Source organism: Phoca vitulina, unplaced genomic scaffold, assembly GCF_004348235.1.
Source record: "Phoca vitulina isolate PV1807 unplaced genomic scaffold, GSC_HSeal_1.0 scaffold17, whole genome shotgun sequence".
NCBI lineage: Eukaryota > Metazoa > Chordata > Mammalia > Carnivora > Phocidae > Phoca > Phoca vitulina.
In genome coordinates this window covers 3,857,078-3,874,515 of record NW_022589720.1, presented here as the reverse complement: position 1 = coordinate 3,874,515, position 17,438 = coordinate 3,857,078, and the positions used below count along the sequence as shown (strand labels likewise).

The following is a 17,438-nucleotide window of genomic DNA, read 5'->3' as shown; positions in this document are numbered from 1 at the left end:
TTTGTTTTTTTATTAAGTTTTAATTGCAGTATACTTAAGACACAGTGTTCTATTAGTTTCAGATGTACAAGTGCTCAACAAGTCTCCATGTGACTCAGTGCTCATCACGACAGTGTGCCCGTAATCCCCATCCCGTTTCCCTGACCCCCCACCCACGTCCCCTCTGGTAACCCTGTTTGTTCTCCATAGTTAAGAGTCTGTTTCGGGCGCCTGGGTGGCTCAGTTGGTTAAGCAACTGCCTTCGGCTCAGGTCATGATCCTGGAGTCCTGGGATCGAGTCCTGCATCGGGCTCCCTGCTCGGCAGGGAGTCTGCTTCTCCCTCTGACCCTCCTCCCTCTCATGCTCTCTGTCTCTCATTCTCTCTCTCAAATAAATAAATAAAATCTTTAAAAAAAAAAAAAGAGTCTGTTTCTTGCTTTGTCTCTTTTTTCCTTTATTTGTTTTGTTTCTTAAATTCCACATATGAGTGAAATCATACGGTATTTGTCTTTCTCTGACTGACTTACTTCACTTAACGTTATCCTCTCTAGTTCCCCCTGTCACTGCAAATACTTTACTTGGCATTTACAAAGTTCCAGAATAAGCAAACTGTATCTATGGTGATAGAAATCAGAACAGAGTTTGCTTACCTGGGTGGGGAAGGGGCTGAGTGGAAGAGGGCATAAGGGAACTTTTTGGCTTTATGGAAGTAAGCCATGTTTTGATCAGCATGCTGGTAACACGGGTAAGCACAGTTGTTAAAATTCCAACAGTACACCTAAAACGAATCCATTTCACTGCATATAAATATTCCCTCAGTAATAAAAGATGAGTAATAAAAGATTTAGCTTCTTACTTCTTGTATTTTCCAAATGGCGCCAGAGTACCATGGATGATACAGTCCATGGTCACACAGAACAAAAGAATGTGGAAACCTGAGCTTTGCTGTAGAAAAATCCCATCTTTGAAAAAAAAAAAAAATTAGTCCTATGCTCTTGTCCTGAACAGACATAAGAGTAACACACTCAAAAACTTCCTAGGGATTTCACGTGGAAAAGACAACATTAGGGACACAGGCTGATGGTAACTGATTCATTGCTCTTGTCCCAAGCTGACATTACCCAGCTCAGGAGATGAGGATCCAGTCCTGGAACACGGTTGTAACTGACCTTACGGGGAAATTTCCTTGAGTTTAGAAGAAAAGAGATTATCACGTTAGATTTAAATTGGGAATATTCCCAGTACATTATGAAATGTTGGAGGTTTCTAGAGGATCATATTTTTGTCATTTTCCTCTTGATTTCATTATAAACTAGAATAAAAGAAATCTCAGGAATAGGTATTTTCATTTAATTTATGGGTAGCTTTCCTTGTGGCTCAGTACAGCAAGTCCCCACATGCCAACCTGCCCGTCCAACATGGGCGCACGTCTCCGTGTCACATGCAGAATTTATGACAGGAAGCCATGCCAGTCATGTCCCCGGGCTCAGCGGCGCACATCACACCTTCTACGAGAAACTTCTCTAGAAAGGTTGTCCTTGGGGAATTTAATAATCAGAAGCTCTAGACAGGTTGTTGCTCCATGGTAAATTCTGCTTATATCTGAGGAAGGTAAAGCAGGGAGGAACTATTTTCTTAACAGCATTTGAAAAAAATGCAGAGCATTAATTTGCCAACTCACACCAACCAGAGGTTATTACTGAGCTCCCACGTGATAAATCAGAAACAAGAGCTGACCTAACAGGCCAAGTCAGTTCTCCGATGAAAAGCGATACCCACACCAGGATCCACCAGCTTTTTTTTGCCAGGAGAACATATGTTTCCTGTTATCTAAGACCAGCTCTAACTCACAGGATTTGACATTTGGTAGGTACCCAATAAATGCAGAATACATCAATGTCCGTTTCACTGAATAAAACAGTTTTATGAATCATATTGCACTGAGCATTTGCCAATAATCACTTGCCTTTTTAAAATCCAGCATGCAGAGCTTGGCTTTCTCTCCGAACTGCCACTTGCACTGAGTGTTGGCGTCATATAACTGTCCCGGCAACTTCTCGGGGTACTTGTACTCCTTCACAGGCTTCGGCTGATCCGCGAGGCACAGCGCTTGGGCGGTGCTGAAACGCACAGGGCATGGGGGGCCAGTGATTCCGCAACACTTACCGGAGATGCACCTTCCGCGAGGCCGGGCTCTTCTCCTGCAATCTGACAACATTCCCTGTGCAGCGAGGCGGGGGGGTGGGGGGCATTCTCCTCTCCTGCGGGCCCATATGACATTTATCTCCATTCTATTTAAATACAGGGGCCACATATCCTGAAACTGCTCCTACTGCATTTCATCTTTTCCAGGAAGACAATTTGTTCTTCATTAGATTCCTCAATCTTATCATGGGGAAAAGCGAGACAGAACAGCACAAGCAGTGTGAGAAGTGCCAACTGCAGACACTTTTATGTACACTTCTGGCCATGAGTGATCAAAAGATGGAAATGGGCATTGTGGAAGGCTAGCAAAATCCACCTATTTCAAAGACAAGAATTTTCTTTCTTTCCCCTCACTCCGTCCTTACCTCCCTTCCTCCCCCTTCCACTCTCCTCTTCCCCCCTCCCTCCTTTCCTTCCCTGGGCCAGGGACCACCTGCACACAAGCTCACAGCCTCCAGAGGTTCCCCATGGAACACAGCAACAACTTCTACCAGCAATGCTCTATGCTCAAGCTAATTTCTGACTAGATCCCAAAGTCAAGAAGGAAATTAACTCTGCTTAAGTTCACTAGCAGATGGCTAAAGACCAACTAATGATTCCTTCCTCCACGAACACGGTATTCCCTTCCCTAGCAGGGACAGGCATAGTTATAATTTTTGCATTCGGAGGGAGGGCGAACAGTGTTTGCATGTAGCAACTAAATCTTGCTTGCCAATTTCAATAAGCCAAAAAAAAAAAAAATCCCTTCTATGTTCGCAATATATTGAACGATGGCAGACCTGCCCGTGGATCCCTACACTTTTCTTTGCGTGGCTGCCCACCTCGACTGGGACCTTTCTGGCCTCAGTCTCCACCCCAGTCTCAAATTCCACTGCCTTCAAGTCCACTCCTGCATGCCCTCGATTCACAGTCACCCACGAAACACGAGGGTGGCCCCAGCTACTGTGGAGGAGACATCAGTCCTACATAAGAGGAGATCAGAAGCCCTTTCAGAGCGCACTGGGAAGTATAGATTAAACCAAATGATGGGACAGTGTTAAGAGCAGTGGCCGACTCACTGTGAGCATTCAACAAATGACCTGTCTGTCTATCACGGTCACTAGGATCATACCGCAAAGGGATATTTTTAAGTAAAGAAAAACAATTAAAAGCATAATTAGCACTTCAAGACAGGTGTGGCTTGGCAATTTTGGAATTCCATAGAACCTTTCTCTGATGGATCTTAAATGATTTATACATACGAGTTCGGTGTTCCCCATTATGTCCCTGAGGCTACGTCAGGGTGGCAATATGATCCCCATCCTCTGGACAGGAAACCAGGAAAAGTCAGCCAAACTGACTGGCCCCAGCAAGGGACTGACAATTAAAACAGTATCACGGGTTCAGGAATTTTTATAGTTTGTGTAAACGTCTAAGCACAGGGCATGAGGACAAGGTTCCCACCTGGCCATGAAAAATGCAGTACACAGACTGGGAGCCTAGAAGAAGCTGGGAGCCTGCCAGGAGGTGCAGGAACACACACATCACTGCTGGGATGTGCAGGTCGGCTCCGATTAGCTTCACCTTTGAAGGAAAGCAACTCCCCATGTGGATCTCACCCTTGTGCTCCCGCTTAGGCTCCTGTTGGAGCCCGTCTGCTCTTTCTCCCTCGGCCTCAGCAGGTGTCATGGCCAAGCGCAAAGCCAATGGGGCAGGTGTGAGAAAACCCCACGGCACGGATGCTGAAAGGAAAAGCCACTGCACACACAATCCACCATAGTATCCACGTGGACAAATCGTGTTTTGACCCTGTGGCATGCCCCAGACGAAAGTCAGGTTGCCTACATGTGATAAGCAAAACAATAAAGCTTGTAGGAGATCGTGTGGAAGAATATATTTGTGACTCTGGGGTAAGTAGAGATTTATTTATTCTAGCAGCCCACAAAAAGTACTAACTCCAAAGGAAAAGTATGGATTAATTTAGACTCTGTTACAAAAAGGAAAACTTCTGTTAACCAAAAGACACCATTAACGGTGGAGATACCAAGTCCTAGAGCAACAGAAGATACTCACGTAATATGTATTTTACATAATGAACAAAGTATTCAGAATATATAAGGTACTCCCATCAAGAGACAAGAAAAAATTAAAAAGCCTAATTTTTAAAAGTTCGCAAGAGATCTGAACAGGCACTTCACTCAAGATTATTCAAATGACCATTAAACATGTAAAAACACACTCGTTCTCTTTAATGGCCACTTCGGTATGTCACTAGACACCCAGCGAAATGGCTAAAGTGGAAAAGACCGACAAGACCAAGTGTTGGCAAGGGTTCAGCACCCCGTGAATGCTCAAAACTGTGGGCATGTGACTTTGCACAACCACTCAGGAAGCTGTTGGGGTGTCTCCTGACACTGCAGACTGTGTATTCATGACCCTAGACTTCCAGTCCTACAAATAATCAGAGACATATATGTAAAACAAAAGAATATGCAGAGTATCATTTCTTAAATGGCCCCAAATTGGAATCTCAAATGCCTCTCACCAACAGAATGGATTCGTAAGTTGTAGCATATTCATGCAATTAAAAATAAATAAATGATGCCATATTTTTATGCAGCAACAAGGATGAATCTCATAATTGTTATATTTAGCCAAAGATCCCAGATACAGAGTAGTATGTAGCTCATGATTCTGTTCATAGCAAGTTCAGAAACAGGCAAAACTAGTCTATGGTGGCCTGTGTCAGGAACATGGTCATCTCTGGCGAGGAAGGAGATGATGATGAGAGTGAGTACGGGGTTCTGGGCTGTTCACTGTGCTCTGTAGCTTTTTATAAAGGTTAGTTAACACATCCATTATCTCACATCCTTAGATTTGTGAATATTGTATCATGAGAACTTTTTTTAAGTAGGCTCCACACTGGGTGCGGAGTCTACCGTGAGGCTTGAACTCACAGCCCTGAAATCAAGACCTGAGACGAGATCAAGAGTCAGATGCTTCACTGACTGAGGCTCCCAGGTGCTCCAAGAGAACTTGTAAGATCTACTCTCTTAGCAACTTTCAAACACAGAATACAGCATTGTTCATAGTCACCATGCTGTACATGGGAGCCCCCAGAACCTACTTATTTTAGAACTACAAGTTTGTATGTGTGACCACCTTGACCAGCGCTCCCAACCCCACCCCGGTAACTCTTTGTTGCTACGAGCTTAAATTTTTAGATTCCACATATAAGTGGGATCATACAGTTTGTCTTTCTCTGACTTATCTCTCTTAGCATAATGCCCTCAAGGTCCATCCGTACCGCCAAAAATGGCAGGGTTTCCTTATTTCTCATGGCTGAAAAATATTCATTATGTGTATGTGTGTATGAATGAACTGAAATTTGTTCTTTCCATTATACCCCAAAACATTCTTAATGGGCTCTCAGGTCAAATCAGATTTTCTCATTGACAGAGGAGGTATGGGGTGTGGCAGGGGAATCCACGCACCCCTCAAACTCCTGGCTCCCAGCGATGGTCCCTTTTCCCATGGACTGACATAGATTCATGGGGTCAGAAGGAAGGCACATTCACTGGTCTGTGAATACCATGATTCAAAATTTTAAAAGTAAATTGAAGACGAGTCCCTGTTGTCATTAAATTAAAATAATGAGTTAAAATTTCCTTAGTCCTAGGCCTCCCGGACACAGACATGAGTAAATGGGATGAGGTCTGTGTCTGGTCCTGGGAAATGACACATGACTTCACTGAGTAGGTTGATGAATTTACTCCAAACACGTATCTATCCTTCTTGACTACCAACTATGGAGAAACATTGTGCTGACAACTTCAGACTGACTGAGTTCCTTTTTTTTTTTTTATACAGATTTTATTTATTTGACAGAGAGAGACACAGCGAGAGAGGGAACACAAGCAGGGGGAATGGGAGAGGGAGAAGCAGGCTTCCCGCGGAGCAGGGAGCCCGATGCGGGGCTCGATCCCAGGACCCTGGGACCATGACCTGAGCCGAAGGCAGACGCTTAACGACTGAGCCACCCAGGCGCCCCTGAGTTCCTTTTTTTAAATATATTTTTTCCAGGTACCAAATGTGAGACTGCTAATAAAGGAAAGCGGATTCATCTTTAAAAGTTAGTCACTAATCCTTACTCATTGTTGGGATCGTATCCAAATAGCCACCTAATTGGTGGAGAACATAACAGGATTGTGATTACCTGGAAATCAGGAAGTCGGCAAACACGTCAAAGAAGACAGTCTCCGATTGATTAAACCAATGAGACTTCTCTGCTAACACAGTATAGACATGGCCCATTCACCACTGGTCATCCCATGGGAACAAAAGCTTGAGTGACTTTGACAGCAGGAGGCTCTCTTGGAAAATTTAATCTTTTAAGAGAACAAATTTGTGAGCATGCATAATCTTGTGTTTCTGTTTATAATCATGTGGCCCAGCAAAATTAGCAAAGTTCTTGAAAATAAAAGTTTATGACTGAATGGCCACACAAGGGTTTTACTGACTGACACAAAAACAAATGAGCGAACTTGAGCAGACATTGAACCGTCCCGGGATCCCAGAGCAAACATGTCTCTGAACCACACTCTTGGCAACCCCTCCTAGGGCCACGGTCTGATTCGAAGATCACAGCCCATATCTAATGTCATCAAAACAAGTGCTCTCTAAGCATATAACTATTTCCTTCCACGAGTTCTCCTACAGTTCTTGGCAGCTGAGCAGCGATCTGGACTCTCGCATGATGCTGATTCTCACCGTACACCCACACGTTGCAGCCCCTGCTCTCCACGTTGTCTGGGCACATTTTAAAAAAATTAAAAATGTTTATCTTGATCAAAACCATGAAGATGAAAAGGCTATAAAAATTTTGAGGGGAACCTGGATGGCTCAGCTGGTTAAGTGCCTGCCTTCGGCTCAGGTCCTGGGATCGAGCCCTGCACTGGGCTCCCTGCTCAGCAAGGAGTCTGCTTCTGCCTCTCCCTCTGCCGCTCCCCCTGCTTGTGTGCTCTCGCTCGCGCACATGCATTCTCTCTCTCAATCAAATAAATAAATAAAATCTTTAAAACATTTTTTTGAAAAATAATCTAGAAAATTATAGAAAGGATTGATATAGAAAACTGCAATGTAAACTTAAGTTTGTGCTTTTTTATTACAGAAAGCAGAATTCTTCATGCACGTGCACACGTAAACATACACACACACACACCAAACAAAACTGAACAGCTGCAAGAAACAGCTACAAACAATGCTAACAATCCCCAACTTGACTCCACAAGGAGCCCGCACAGGGAAGAGCAAACGTTGAAAGGACCTCGATGTGTCATGTCACCAGTAGAATAATGTTGACACTGCCTTTTTTATATTAGAAATAAAAGAAAAATGATCAAGTGTATGTTACTAGAATACAGATTTGTATTGCCAGGTGACAGATACTGTCCACGAAATTTTCACTCTTCTTGGGTGGCATGAACTATGGAAGGCAGCCTTCATTCCTTTAGGCGGTAAAATATCTTGACTGCTATGAAGTCTCATGGTAAGAACATGAGGAAAGAACCCAGGCTGAAGGTGAGTGGTCAGGATGCTGGCTCAGAAGACTTGCTACAAGCTCAGAGGAGGACTGAGGGGAAGGGCAGCGAGAAAGGAGCCCAGCCAGGGGCTCAGGGCTCCACAAGGGCACGGGGAGCAGCCTCAGACAGTGAGCAGACAGGGAGTATAACCAACAGAAACACCCACGTGACCCTGCCCCGAGATGTGCTAGAGACAAGATGCTGTAATTTGTGCAACAGAAAAAAGGGAAGAAAAGGCTTTACTGACAAAATAAGAAAGAAAGAGAAAAGGAAAGAAAGAGAAAAAAATGAAGAAAACCTAGAGCCCAAGATAAGAAGCTCCATGGGGCGAGCCAGTGAGGCCAGTGGAAGCCTGAAAGGTGTCTTACGGGGTACAACAGGAGCGGGGGACTTTTGCCCTCGACTCCTAGCTTCGAATAACGAGCTCTGGGTTCTGACTATGGGCACGTGCATCAGTTGCAGAGACTTGGAAGGCGGGTATCTGGAGGCTGAGCTGGTGGTCCGTGCGTGCTAAGCTGGTGGTCCATGCGTACGCCAATCTTTTTTCCTTCCCCAGCTCTGGTGGGGCCAGCGTGGGTCACGCACCCTGCCGCTACGCCTCCCTCCACGTTCCCTGTTCAGTTGCTGGCATCGTGTTGTGGCAGAAACAGGAGAGGGACAAGCATGTGCTCCTGGTGTCTGGGACTGGCCGGGGATGGACTCACTCTAGCGTGGGGTCCAGAGGAGGGTAGAAGTGGGGAGTCATCAGGTGCCATGGGTTAGCTCACACACAGATATCCACCGAGGTACGTCCTACCAATGCTTTTACTTCGTGTGTCTACCAATACTTATAAGCACTCACTATATGACATAATGCGTTACAGGTACGTAGCACGTATTTTATGTAGCAGACGTAGAGCAGGGTGTTCTGTAAATGCAAAGGATGTGAATAAAATACAGAGAAATACATCTATCAACACATGCACTTGGATGAATCTATAGTTCAGTTTAGATATACACAGGCACAGTTTCATTTGTTTCCAAGAATTCTGTGCTGGCAAAAGCCTCGCTTTCCTTGAAATACCGGTATTTGCCCTATTTTCTGGTCATATGAATAGATTTGATCTCCTTTCTTGCTTTGGTTCCTCGAAAGACCTTTGCCCCATTTCAAGCTTCAATATCACAGGCAAAGCCTATATTTTAAGACTGATGTATTTGTGGGTTTATTCCTTGTTCTCCATTTTTTATTTTCATGGCTTTTCGTCTTCATCTGACTGTCAATTCTATTTTTTTTGAGAGGGAGAGCGCGCCTTTGCAGGGGGGCAGGGCAGAGGGAGAGAGAGAAGCACAAGCGGGTTCCATGCCCAGCGCAGAGCCCAGCGGGGGCGGGGGGATGGGTGGGGCTCAATCTCAGGACCCTGAGATCAGGAGCTGAGCCGAAATCAAGAGTCGCACGCTTAACCAAATGAGCCACCCAGGCAGCCCTAAATATTTTTTTGTATGTTTTCTTGTCATAATCTGCTCCAAATTCTTAAAGTAAGGTGGCTTGGTTTGTTAGCTTTGTCCAAGAATATATCACTGACATAAGAGTACTAACTCTCATACCTTCCTTGATGAATCTCAGAAACGTGCGCGCATTTAATGGAGAACTCGCCAGGAAGGCCCTTTGCCGCCAGCACTGACACATTTTGGAAAGAAGGAAGCACATGCTTTGTGTCTCCTTGACAAGAATCAGTGGATTATTGAGCATTGGTGTGTCTGTCAGAGAGTGAGCACAAGCCTTCTAGGTGTCTGGCAAGATACGTTTCTGTGTCACGGATACGCATGTCCTCCCTGCTGAGCGAAAGCAGTTCTTCCCAGGGCCAGGGAGACAAGAATGTTCCTGAAAGGACAAGGTGGAAAGGGCTGTGTCCTCCAGGAGGCACAAGAACCTCAGAGCACGGTGTGCTGCAGATGCCACCCCTGGGGCCCAGGAGAGCCCGCTCAGAAGGGAAGAGAAGGAATGCGGGGAGCTCAGGTGGGCGTGCACCTGCAGTCCCGGCCCCGACGTTCATGACCCAGCCCTTGCAGGGTGGGCCGTCAGCTGCATGCTGCCTGCCAGGAACACAGCCCTGTCCTGCATGCCCTCCACAGCCCTCTCCGCCCCTGGGAGCCGCGGGCTGCGGTGCACAGCCAGCTCCCACAAGAGGAAGCGGCCACAGGATGGAAGGCCCCGGGCTCTGTGTGACCACACGCAGTAGGTCCGCTGACCCGGGCAACAGCGTGACACGCGTCAGAAATACGGCTAGGGTCCGCAGCTGAAACCAAACTCCAAACTCAACGTCCTTGAGGCTTGGGGGACAGTCTGCCTTACTAGCAGATCTAAGGCCACTTCTTAAAGTCCCTCCTTTCTCTAAAGAGTTGAAAATCTACTGACTTTTTCAGGGGGTCAAACCCTATCTCCCCAATGTCCTATATCCTAAATGAATTAGTGCTATAATAAACATTTACAAAAATAATTATTAAAATTGCAAGATTTTAGAGCCAGGCTAAGGTTTCCCCTTCTAATAAGAAATGCACTTTGTGGGGGCGCCTGGGTGGCTCAGTTGGTTGGGCGACTGCCTTCGGCTCAGGTCATGATCCTGGAGTCCCTGGATCGAGTCCCGCATTGGGCTCCCTGCTCGGCAGGGAGTCTGCTTCTCCCTCTGACCCTCCCCCCTCTCATGTGCTCTCTCTCTCTCTCTCTCTCTCAAATAAATAAATAAAATCTTTAAAAAAAAAAAAAAAAAAAAAGAAATGCACTTTGTGGAAAAGAAAAGAAAAGAGAAGAGAAGAGAAGAAGAGAAGAGACCCCCAAAAGTTACATTGCTTTCCCACTGTGTGCACGGTAGGTCTTCTACTCGTGAATAAAAAACATTTAGTCACAGAAATGAGAATTTAAAACAACTACATGTTACTGACAAATAGTTTGATTTGGTAAGTATCTTGGGTTTCATTTGAGTCTAAAGGTCAAATGATGTTGGATTCAGCCTGCAGGTCTTTGAGCTCTAAGGAAGTATCTGACAAACTTCTTGGCCGAGGGAACATCTCAAGACACCTTCGAAGGGGAGCCATCTTGGGAAGTCACAGCCAAGCCGGGCTGCGTGGACAGAGCCGGGCACTAAGGGACGCACCGAGCTCCGGGAGTCCGTACCTTAGAAACTTGTGCAGGTACTGACGGCTGCACGGCGACCAGGAGAAGACCCCGTTGCGTCCTGCCAGTGTGGGGGACATGATGTTGCCCTCAGACTTCTTGCACACGTTCCCTTCTCCATCATGGACCATGCCAAAGCTGTGAGAGAGAGAAGCGGTTCTTTCAAAACCAAGAAAAGGGTCAATGACCTAACAGACTCCATCAAATGCACGTTCAACATGGTGGCCTCCTCCACGCCTGCCTGCCCGTCAGGCAGAAAGAAAATGTCTGGACAGCCAGGTCGTAGAGCATAGCCACGCATTCACAGACCCTTCCTGAAGAACTACCCTTCGGTCAGTTGTTTGAAAGGGCACACCAATGCAAAATGAAGCAGGCGTCCGGATGTCTGCTCAGGGCTCATGTTTTAATTATAAAAAAGCATTCTAAGTGGGGTGTGGAGGGCAGTCCCTTGACCTTGATAAAGCTGACAGCGTTCCCTCCTGCTCTCATCTCTCTACACTCTTCTGCTCACCAGGGATTTTCAGAATTTCCACGTGTTTGTCAGAAACACAAACGTGGTCTCCCCGCGTGCGTCTGATGCCTCCCACAATTGGAGAACCGACCACCTGCTAGAGCTCCCTGTGGGGCTGACCCTTTGTCCCCACTCCCACCAAGGGCTGCCCCACCTCCTGCCAGGTCTGCACTGCTGGGGGCTGTCACGGCGGGACAGTGCTTGACCTCATTCCCTACGTCCCTTTGGAGGACGTAGCTCCATGAAGCCCAGTGGGCAAGCTGGCTGCCTTTATCTGCAGGAATTGTTTGAAGGTACACCCGTTCCTTCTGCTTCCAAACCAGACCACTCTGGGGTGCCGGCCCTAGCTGAGGAGAGGGGACCATCTCAAGCCTCACTGGCTCTTGGGGTACTTAATAGGGTCCTTTACAGAGGTGCCAATTGGCACCCCTTCACTGTCACCTGAGAAAACTCTAGCCCTACACCTATAAGAATGCCATGAACCGAGTTGCTACGTCTCTCCACCAAGTCAGCTTCTTCTTAACTGCCTAGAGCTTTGGCTGCAGGAATTTCTCACACTGCCATCTTCATCTACCCTAGAAAGAGCACAACTAATGGCTCAGGAAGAACGCCTGGGCGATCTGGGAGTTCTATATGACCCTGAAGACTTCCCACGAGAGCAACATATTCTTAGAGGGCAGAGCCATTGTTGGCCATTAATGTCTGGTAGCTGCCAAATCACTGGATGGATTCTTAGATAATGGGGTTCCACATGAGTGGGGTACAGAGCAAAGGGGAAGGCAAGGGGGCAAAGCAAAGAAGGGCAAGATTGTTACTGGGTCTGGGGACATTCCAAGAATGCCACCAAGAATCCCATGACGAGAGGAGGCAGGGTAGCAGGGACAGAAGACTCCCAACACTGGGGAAGGGGGTTCCAACCATGGGCCAGGGAATCTGTATTTGCGGCTGAGGCTGAAAACACATTTTCCCCACTTCACTGGCTTACTTACAGAGATTTAATAGTATCAATAAAAATAACTCACACTTGTAAGCGCTCACTAGTGTTCAAACAGGATATTAAACACCTTATCTGTATTTTTTAACTTAAGCCTCCCCAAAAGCCTATAAGGCAGGTAGAATATCGTGACAGCAAGACTGAGGACTGGAGAGAGCCATGTCCACCGTCTCGGACTCAGGACTGCAACCTGATGCTCCGGCTTCAGAGCCCAGGCGGGACCCGGGTAAGAGCGTAACACGAGCACCATTGAAGGGCGTATCCAAGGAAATCTGGCGTGCGAACATTGTTGAATTTCTGCAAAATTCCTGCTCAGTACCAAGGGTGATATAGATGGAGTCATTTCAGCCTCCACCCATCCTCTGAAGTTCTATTAAAGCCATCAATCAAGGCCGGGGTAACCATAAAGCAGAGGAAATGTGTCATGGCTACGAAAAGGATTCAGACTGTAATCACATATGGGTGTCTGCCTTGGGGAGAAAGTTAGGAAAATGAACAACCAAAGTACGCTCCCCTGGCGGGCCCTTGACCTGTGTAGACGACACGTGCATTGTGGTCCAGTAAGTGCCCCAGGTAAATGTGCTACCACTCTGCCCACATTTCTAAGGACATGAAAGCCACAATCTGGGGACATGGGGGTCTTAAACTTTTTCATCTAAGATATTTTCCATGATTCTTTCTATAACTGATTCTCAAACTCTGCTGTGCGTCAGAATATCTGAGAAACACACCTCCTGGTGTGGCTCCCCAAAGTCCATCCTGGTAGATTTTTTTTTTTTTTAATTTAGTAGCTTTGGAGTTAGGCTTTGGTATTTGGGTGTATTCTAACACAATAAGGTAATCCTGATGCCCACCCAAATCTCAGCATGACTACATTGCGAGTCGTCTTTCCAAGTAGTACAGTGCCCATATATTGTACCGTGATGGATGTAGGCACATTCACGTGAAAGTACCCCACAGTGACCACACTTGATGGTAACAATAATAAAGTCAGGGAAGGATGAAAAGACTACATTTTCAAGATAAGGTTGGTATTTGGCAACCAAGAAATGTAATTACTACCCAAGTTACACCATACCAGACGTGTTCTTTGCTTCCATGAGCCATAGTATTTTATTCAAAATTTTAGTCACCCCATAGGTTGAAACAGTAAATACACTGTTTTCTTTCCTACTCACTAGCTTTTAAGTTTCTAAAGGACAGAGACCCTTCTTGTCCATGCCCAGCCCCAGGCCGGTACGCTCACTAGCCCATAACAGGTTCTCCACTGATGTTTGTTGAATAAACAAAGAGCAACCTTCCAGCCATAACACCCACTCAAATACCCAAATGTAAACATAATTTCAGATTAAACTGGACTTGAGAATTATAATCAGTGTGCGATGCTTTTAATGTCTCCACAGTATGTTTTGAGTGATTCAATTGCATCAGCATGTATTCTGTCATTACTAACGATTTACCCAGAATGAGGAATGACCATGTCTTGTTAGAGGTTGAATCGAGTATTTCAGACTGTCCAGACAGCGTAGTTAAGGAAACAAGAAACGCTTCAAAGTAACCAGGGGCCAACGTCTCCGGATGGCTAAATCACACCCTGGGTGCCATGACGGTGCCACAGGGGGGCCTAGGTGCTGGAGCTCTGATGTGGACTTTCCAAGGAGCACAGCCCACCCCCTCGACAGGGAGAAAGCTGGTGTGGACACAGCATCACATGGGTCTCAGGGGCCGGGGCAGGTCAAACAACCAGAAGAGCAGAGGCTGAAGACGGCATCCATCGAGGTCTTGCCTCTGTCCTTCACAAGCAGTTGGATTTGAGGTAAATTACTGAAGTCACCGGGCCTCAGTTTCCTTACCTATATAATGGGGTAATAAAACCTTGCTCTACAAATGCACAGAAGACCTGGCACTGTGCACATCACAAAGGAAAATTCAGAACTTTTATCCATTTCCTTATTCAAATGTGGTCTTGCTCTAATTACTCAATACCTAGATGTTACTTTTATACGTTTGATGTGTGTGTGTGTGTGTGTGTGTGTGTGTGTGTGTGTGTGTTCAGCCAAAGGTCAATAGGTTTCAAATGTTTTTGGACACAGAAACAAAAACTCTTAGGAGGAACAATAAATACAATGGGTAAGAGATGACCCTCCGACCTGCTAGGGCTCCCTAGAGGGCAGTCTGACAGTCACTGGCCAGAGGGTCTGTAGTTGATATTGCACAAGCCCGCAGCACCACTGGTGCCCCCCTGAGCCAGCTGCGGGGCTCAGTTGATAACAGTGCACAGCCTCATCCTCAAATGCTCGAAAGGGCATCTAACCTCACCAGCCAAGCCTGCTGGGGCTTAATGTATGAGCAAGCCACTTCTGCTTCGAGACTTCCCTGGTCCTCCCTGACTGAGTCTCGTGCAATGCCTACAGCCCGCACAGCCTGATCTGCGCACGCCATATCTATTTTGTTTTTCTGTGAAGACTCTTGGAGGGGGTGAGTCCCTAATCTTCATAGAACCCCACACAATGCTTTGCTGGCAGAATGGAAATCATGCTCAGTGAACGGTTCAATATGTGTGGGAGAAGACAAGTGGCAGAATGATGGGTCATGAATACTTCTAAGCACAGCCAATATGTTTTAATATTGTCTTGATGGTCTGCAATGATAATGCAAGTTAAGCATTTAAGCAAGGGTTGTATGTTAGGAATGCTCAGCTCAACCAGTACACGTGAAATTGCACCTGCACAATCACGCTGAGGATCTCGGACTCTCTTGGTTTTGCAGAGGAAAGCTTAGGTAAGAGAAGAAAAGGCAGAGCGCACACGGGTCGCAGCCAGTCTTCGGGAGAACTGCATGGATCCGGAATCCCAGGCCTAAGGTCCTACTCCTAAATGGCACGACTTCCTTAATACATGGGAATTTTTCCAATGGAATCATGCCATTCAGGGGACATATTCTCCAAAACCTGTAGTTCAACATTCAAGGTGTCTGTGCCATTTCTCAAAATCTGCCTCTAGCAAACTGCACATCCTATGCCAAGTGATCGAATACGACCAGGAAACTCACCCTACACCACTGGCTTAGGAACAAGCCTGACCGAACCCCACATCCTAAAGGAGAACACACATCCTCACTGCTGGTCCTGTCTCCCTCCCTTTTCCAACACAAATCCAAACCCTGGGTCCCAGCGATTTCTATGTGCAGGTCAGATTCCTCCATAGAAACCACAAGATGTCCGGACATGAAAATGACTGGACTCAGTAGATGATAAAGGCTGACATTCACAGAGATCCTTCTCTGAGTTAAAGGTTAGAAAACCTCTGGCTGAAAGGCCTCGAGAAAAGTATGCCTCTGACCTCAGCGATATCCTCTGAATGTAAACAAACCTGAAAAAGTAAAACGAACCTCTAAAGCAGGATGTTTTATAAAGTCCTAACGGATGCATGATTACTTTTTAATTCTTAAGGCGCAGGACTCAGAATTTGACCCCGTTTGGAGTTCATTGCCAGGCACGCTGCTTATGTTATGATGTTTGATCCATGCACCAAGCGACAACTCTCCTCCAAGAAGTAATATTTATTAAATCAGCGAAATGAGTAAGTGTGTTCATTTTCAATTCAATTCAACAAAAATCCATCGGGTTAAATCACTGAGCCTTGCGTGCTTTTCCCATTTGATGTAGTTCCCACAGCAAACGACTCAGTGAAATACTCCCCGTTCATCCATCTGCTCATCCCTGACTCACTCCGTCCGTTCTATTCACTCACATTTGCTGAACCCTCAGCATCGTGTGCCCACGAGCCTGGTGGAGCGGGGGGAGGAGTGTCCCCCGCGGTCTTCCTGGCTTGAGCTGCATGGAGATCGCTCTGCAAATCTCACAAAGTGTTCCACAAACAGCAAGCGATACTATTACTACTGCCGTTATTACTATTAGTACTGTGGTCGCTCATCATGCATGTGGCACCCATGACTCATTTGCATATCTCCCACGTGCACTTCCTGTTTCTGCAATAGGATCGGAAGCGACTTCAGTGCTGACGTGACATGTTCAGAGCTCCCAGGTCCTGCTTGTTGCATGATGCCCTCTTAACGTCAGGTGCTCAAGAAGGAGCTGATCATTTTCTGGAGTTGAAGCCTATGAGGAGCAGGACTCCCTTTCATCCAAACCTACAGCCCATTTCCTTTCTCCCCTCCACAGTCCCACTTGAAATAAAAACACTGTTATCATGTTTGGAAAAATACCTTTTCCATCTAGACCCAGTTCCGGTGATGAAAGGGAATATTAATTGACTCCTAAGAAAAAATAAAAGGAGACACTGATCCTTGCTGACGCTGAAGACCCTTCTCTGAGGTGTCCAGTTTCACTTTGGGTAGACCCACCACCTGCAACTGTGCGCACGGCCAGTCCCGAACTACATCCCTTCACTTAATACTGAGCTCCTCAGCCCTCAGTGACTTAAACATTTCTTACCCGGATTGTTTAATTAAATTCAGGTATGGTTCAAGGGACAGCCAGAGCCTCACGTCGTTAACATAATGAGAGTTTTTGAAGTTTTAATGGTAGCAGCCTATTAGAAATACAATTATGATTTAACTGGAAGCTTCATAAATTGTAGGGGCAATTTTCTAGGCACTGGAAAAGTCAATCATTACCTATAATGAAGGGATCAGAAGCAGGGTATGAGCTTCATTTTCAGGTCATCAGTTCAGACAGCCAAGTCTGCAGGGCCTCACAGGACCGCGCTACAGGCAGGTGCACGTACACAACACACACTCAGGGACACGGATGCGCGCACACACACACACAACAGGACGAGAGGAACACGGACGCACACACACACACAACAGGACGAAGGGAACACGGACGCATGCACACACACACACACACAACAGGACGAGGGGAACACAGACGCATGCACACACACACACAAAACAGGACGAGGGGAACACGGATGCACACACACACACACACACAACAGGACGAGGGGAACACGGACGCACGCGCACACACACACACAACAGGACGAGGGGAACACGGACGCACCCACACA

General features: G+C 46.4%; 1 protein-coding gene across 1 annotated transcript in view; it reads right to left on the bottom strand.

Annotated features, from left to right (window-relative positions):
* Positions 1–17,438, bottom strand: part of ADAMTS16 (ADAM metallopeptidase with thrombospondin type 1 motif 16) — a 141,362-nt gene that overhangs the window by 77,421 nt on the left and 46,503 nt on the right. Inside the window, exons 9-10 of the mRNA XM_032415178.1 lie at positions 10,898–11,035; positions 1,947–2,100 (exon numbers count right to left, since the gene is read on the bottom strand). Coding sequence (XP_032271069.1) covers positions 1,947–2,100; positions 10,898–11,035 — 292 coding nt within the window. The remainder of the gene's footprint in view (positions 1–1,946; positions 2,101–10,897; positions 11,036–17,438) is intronic.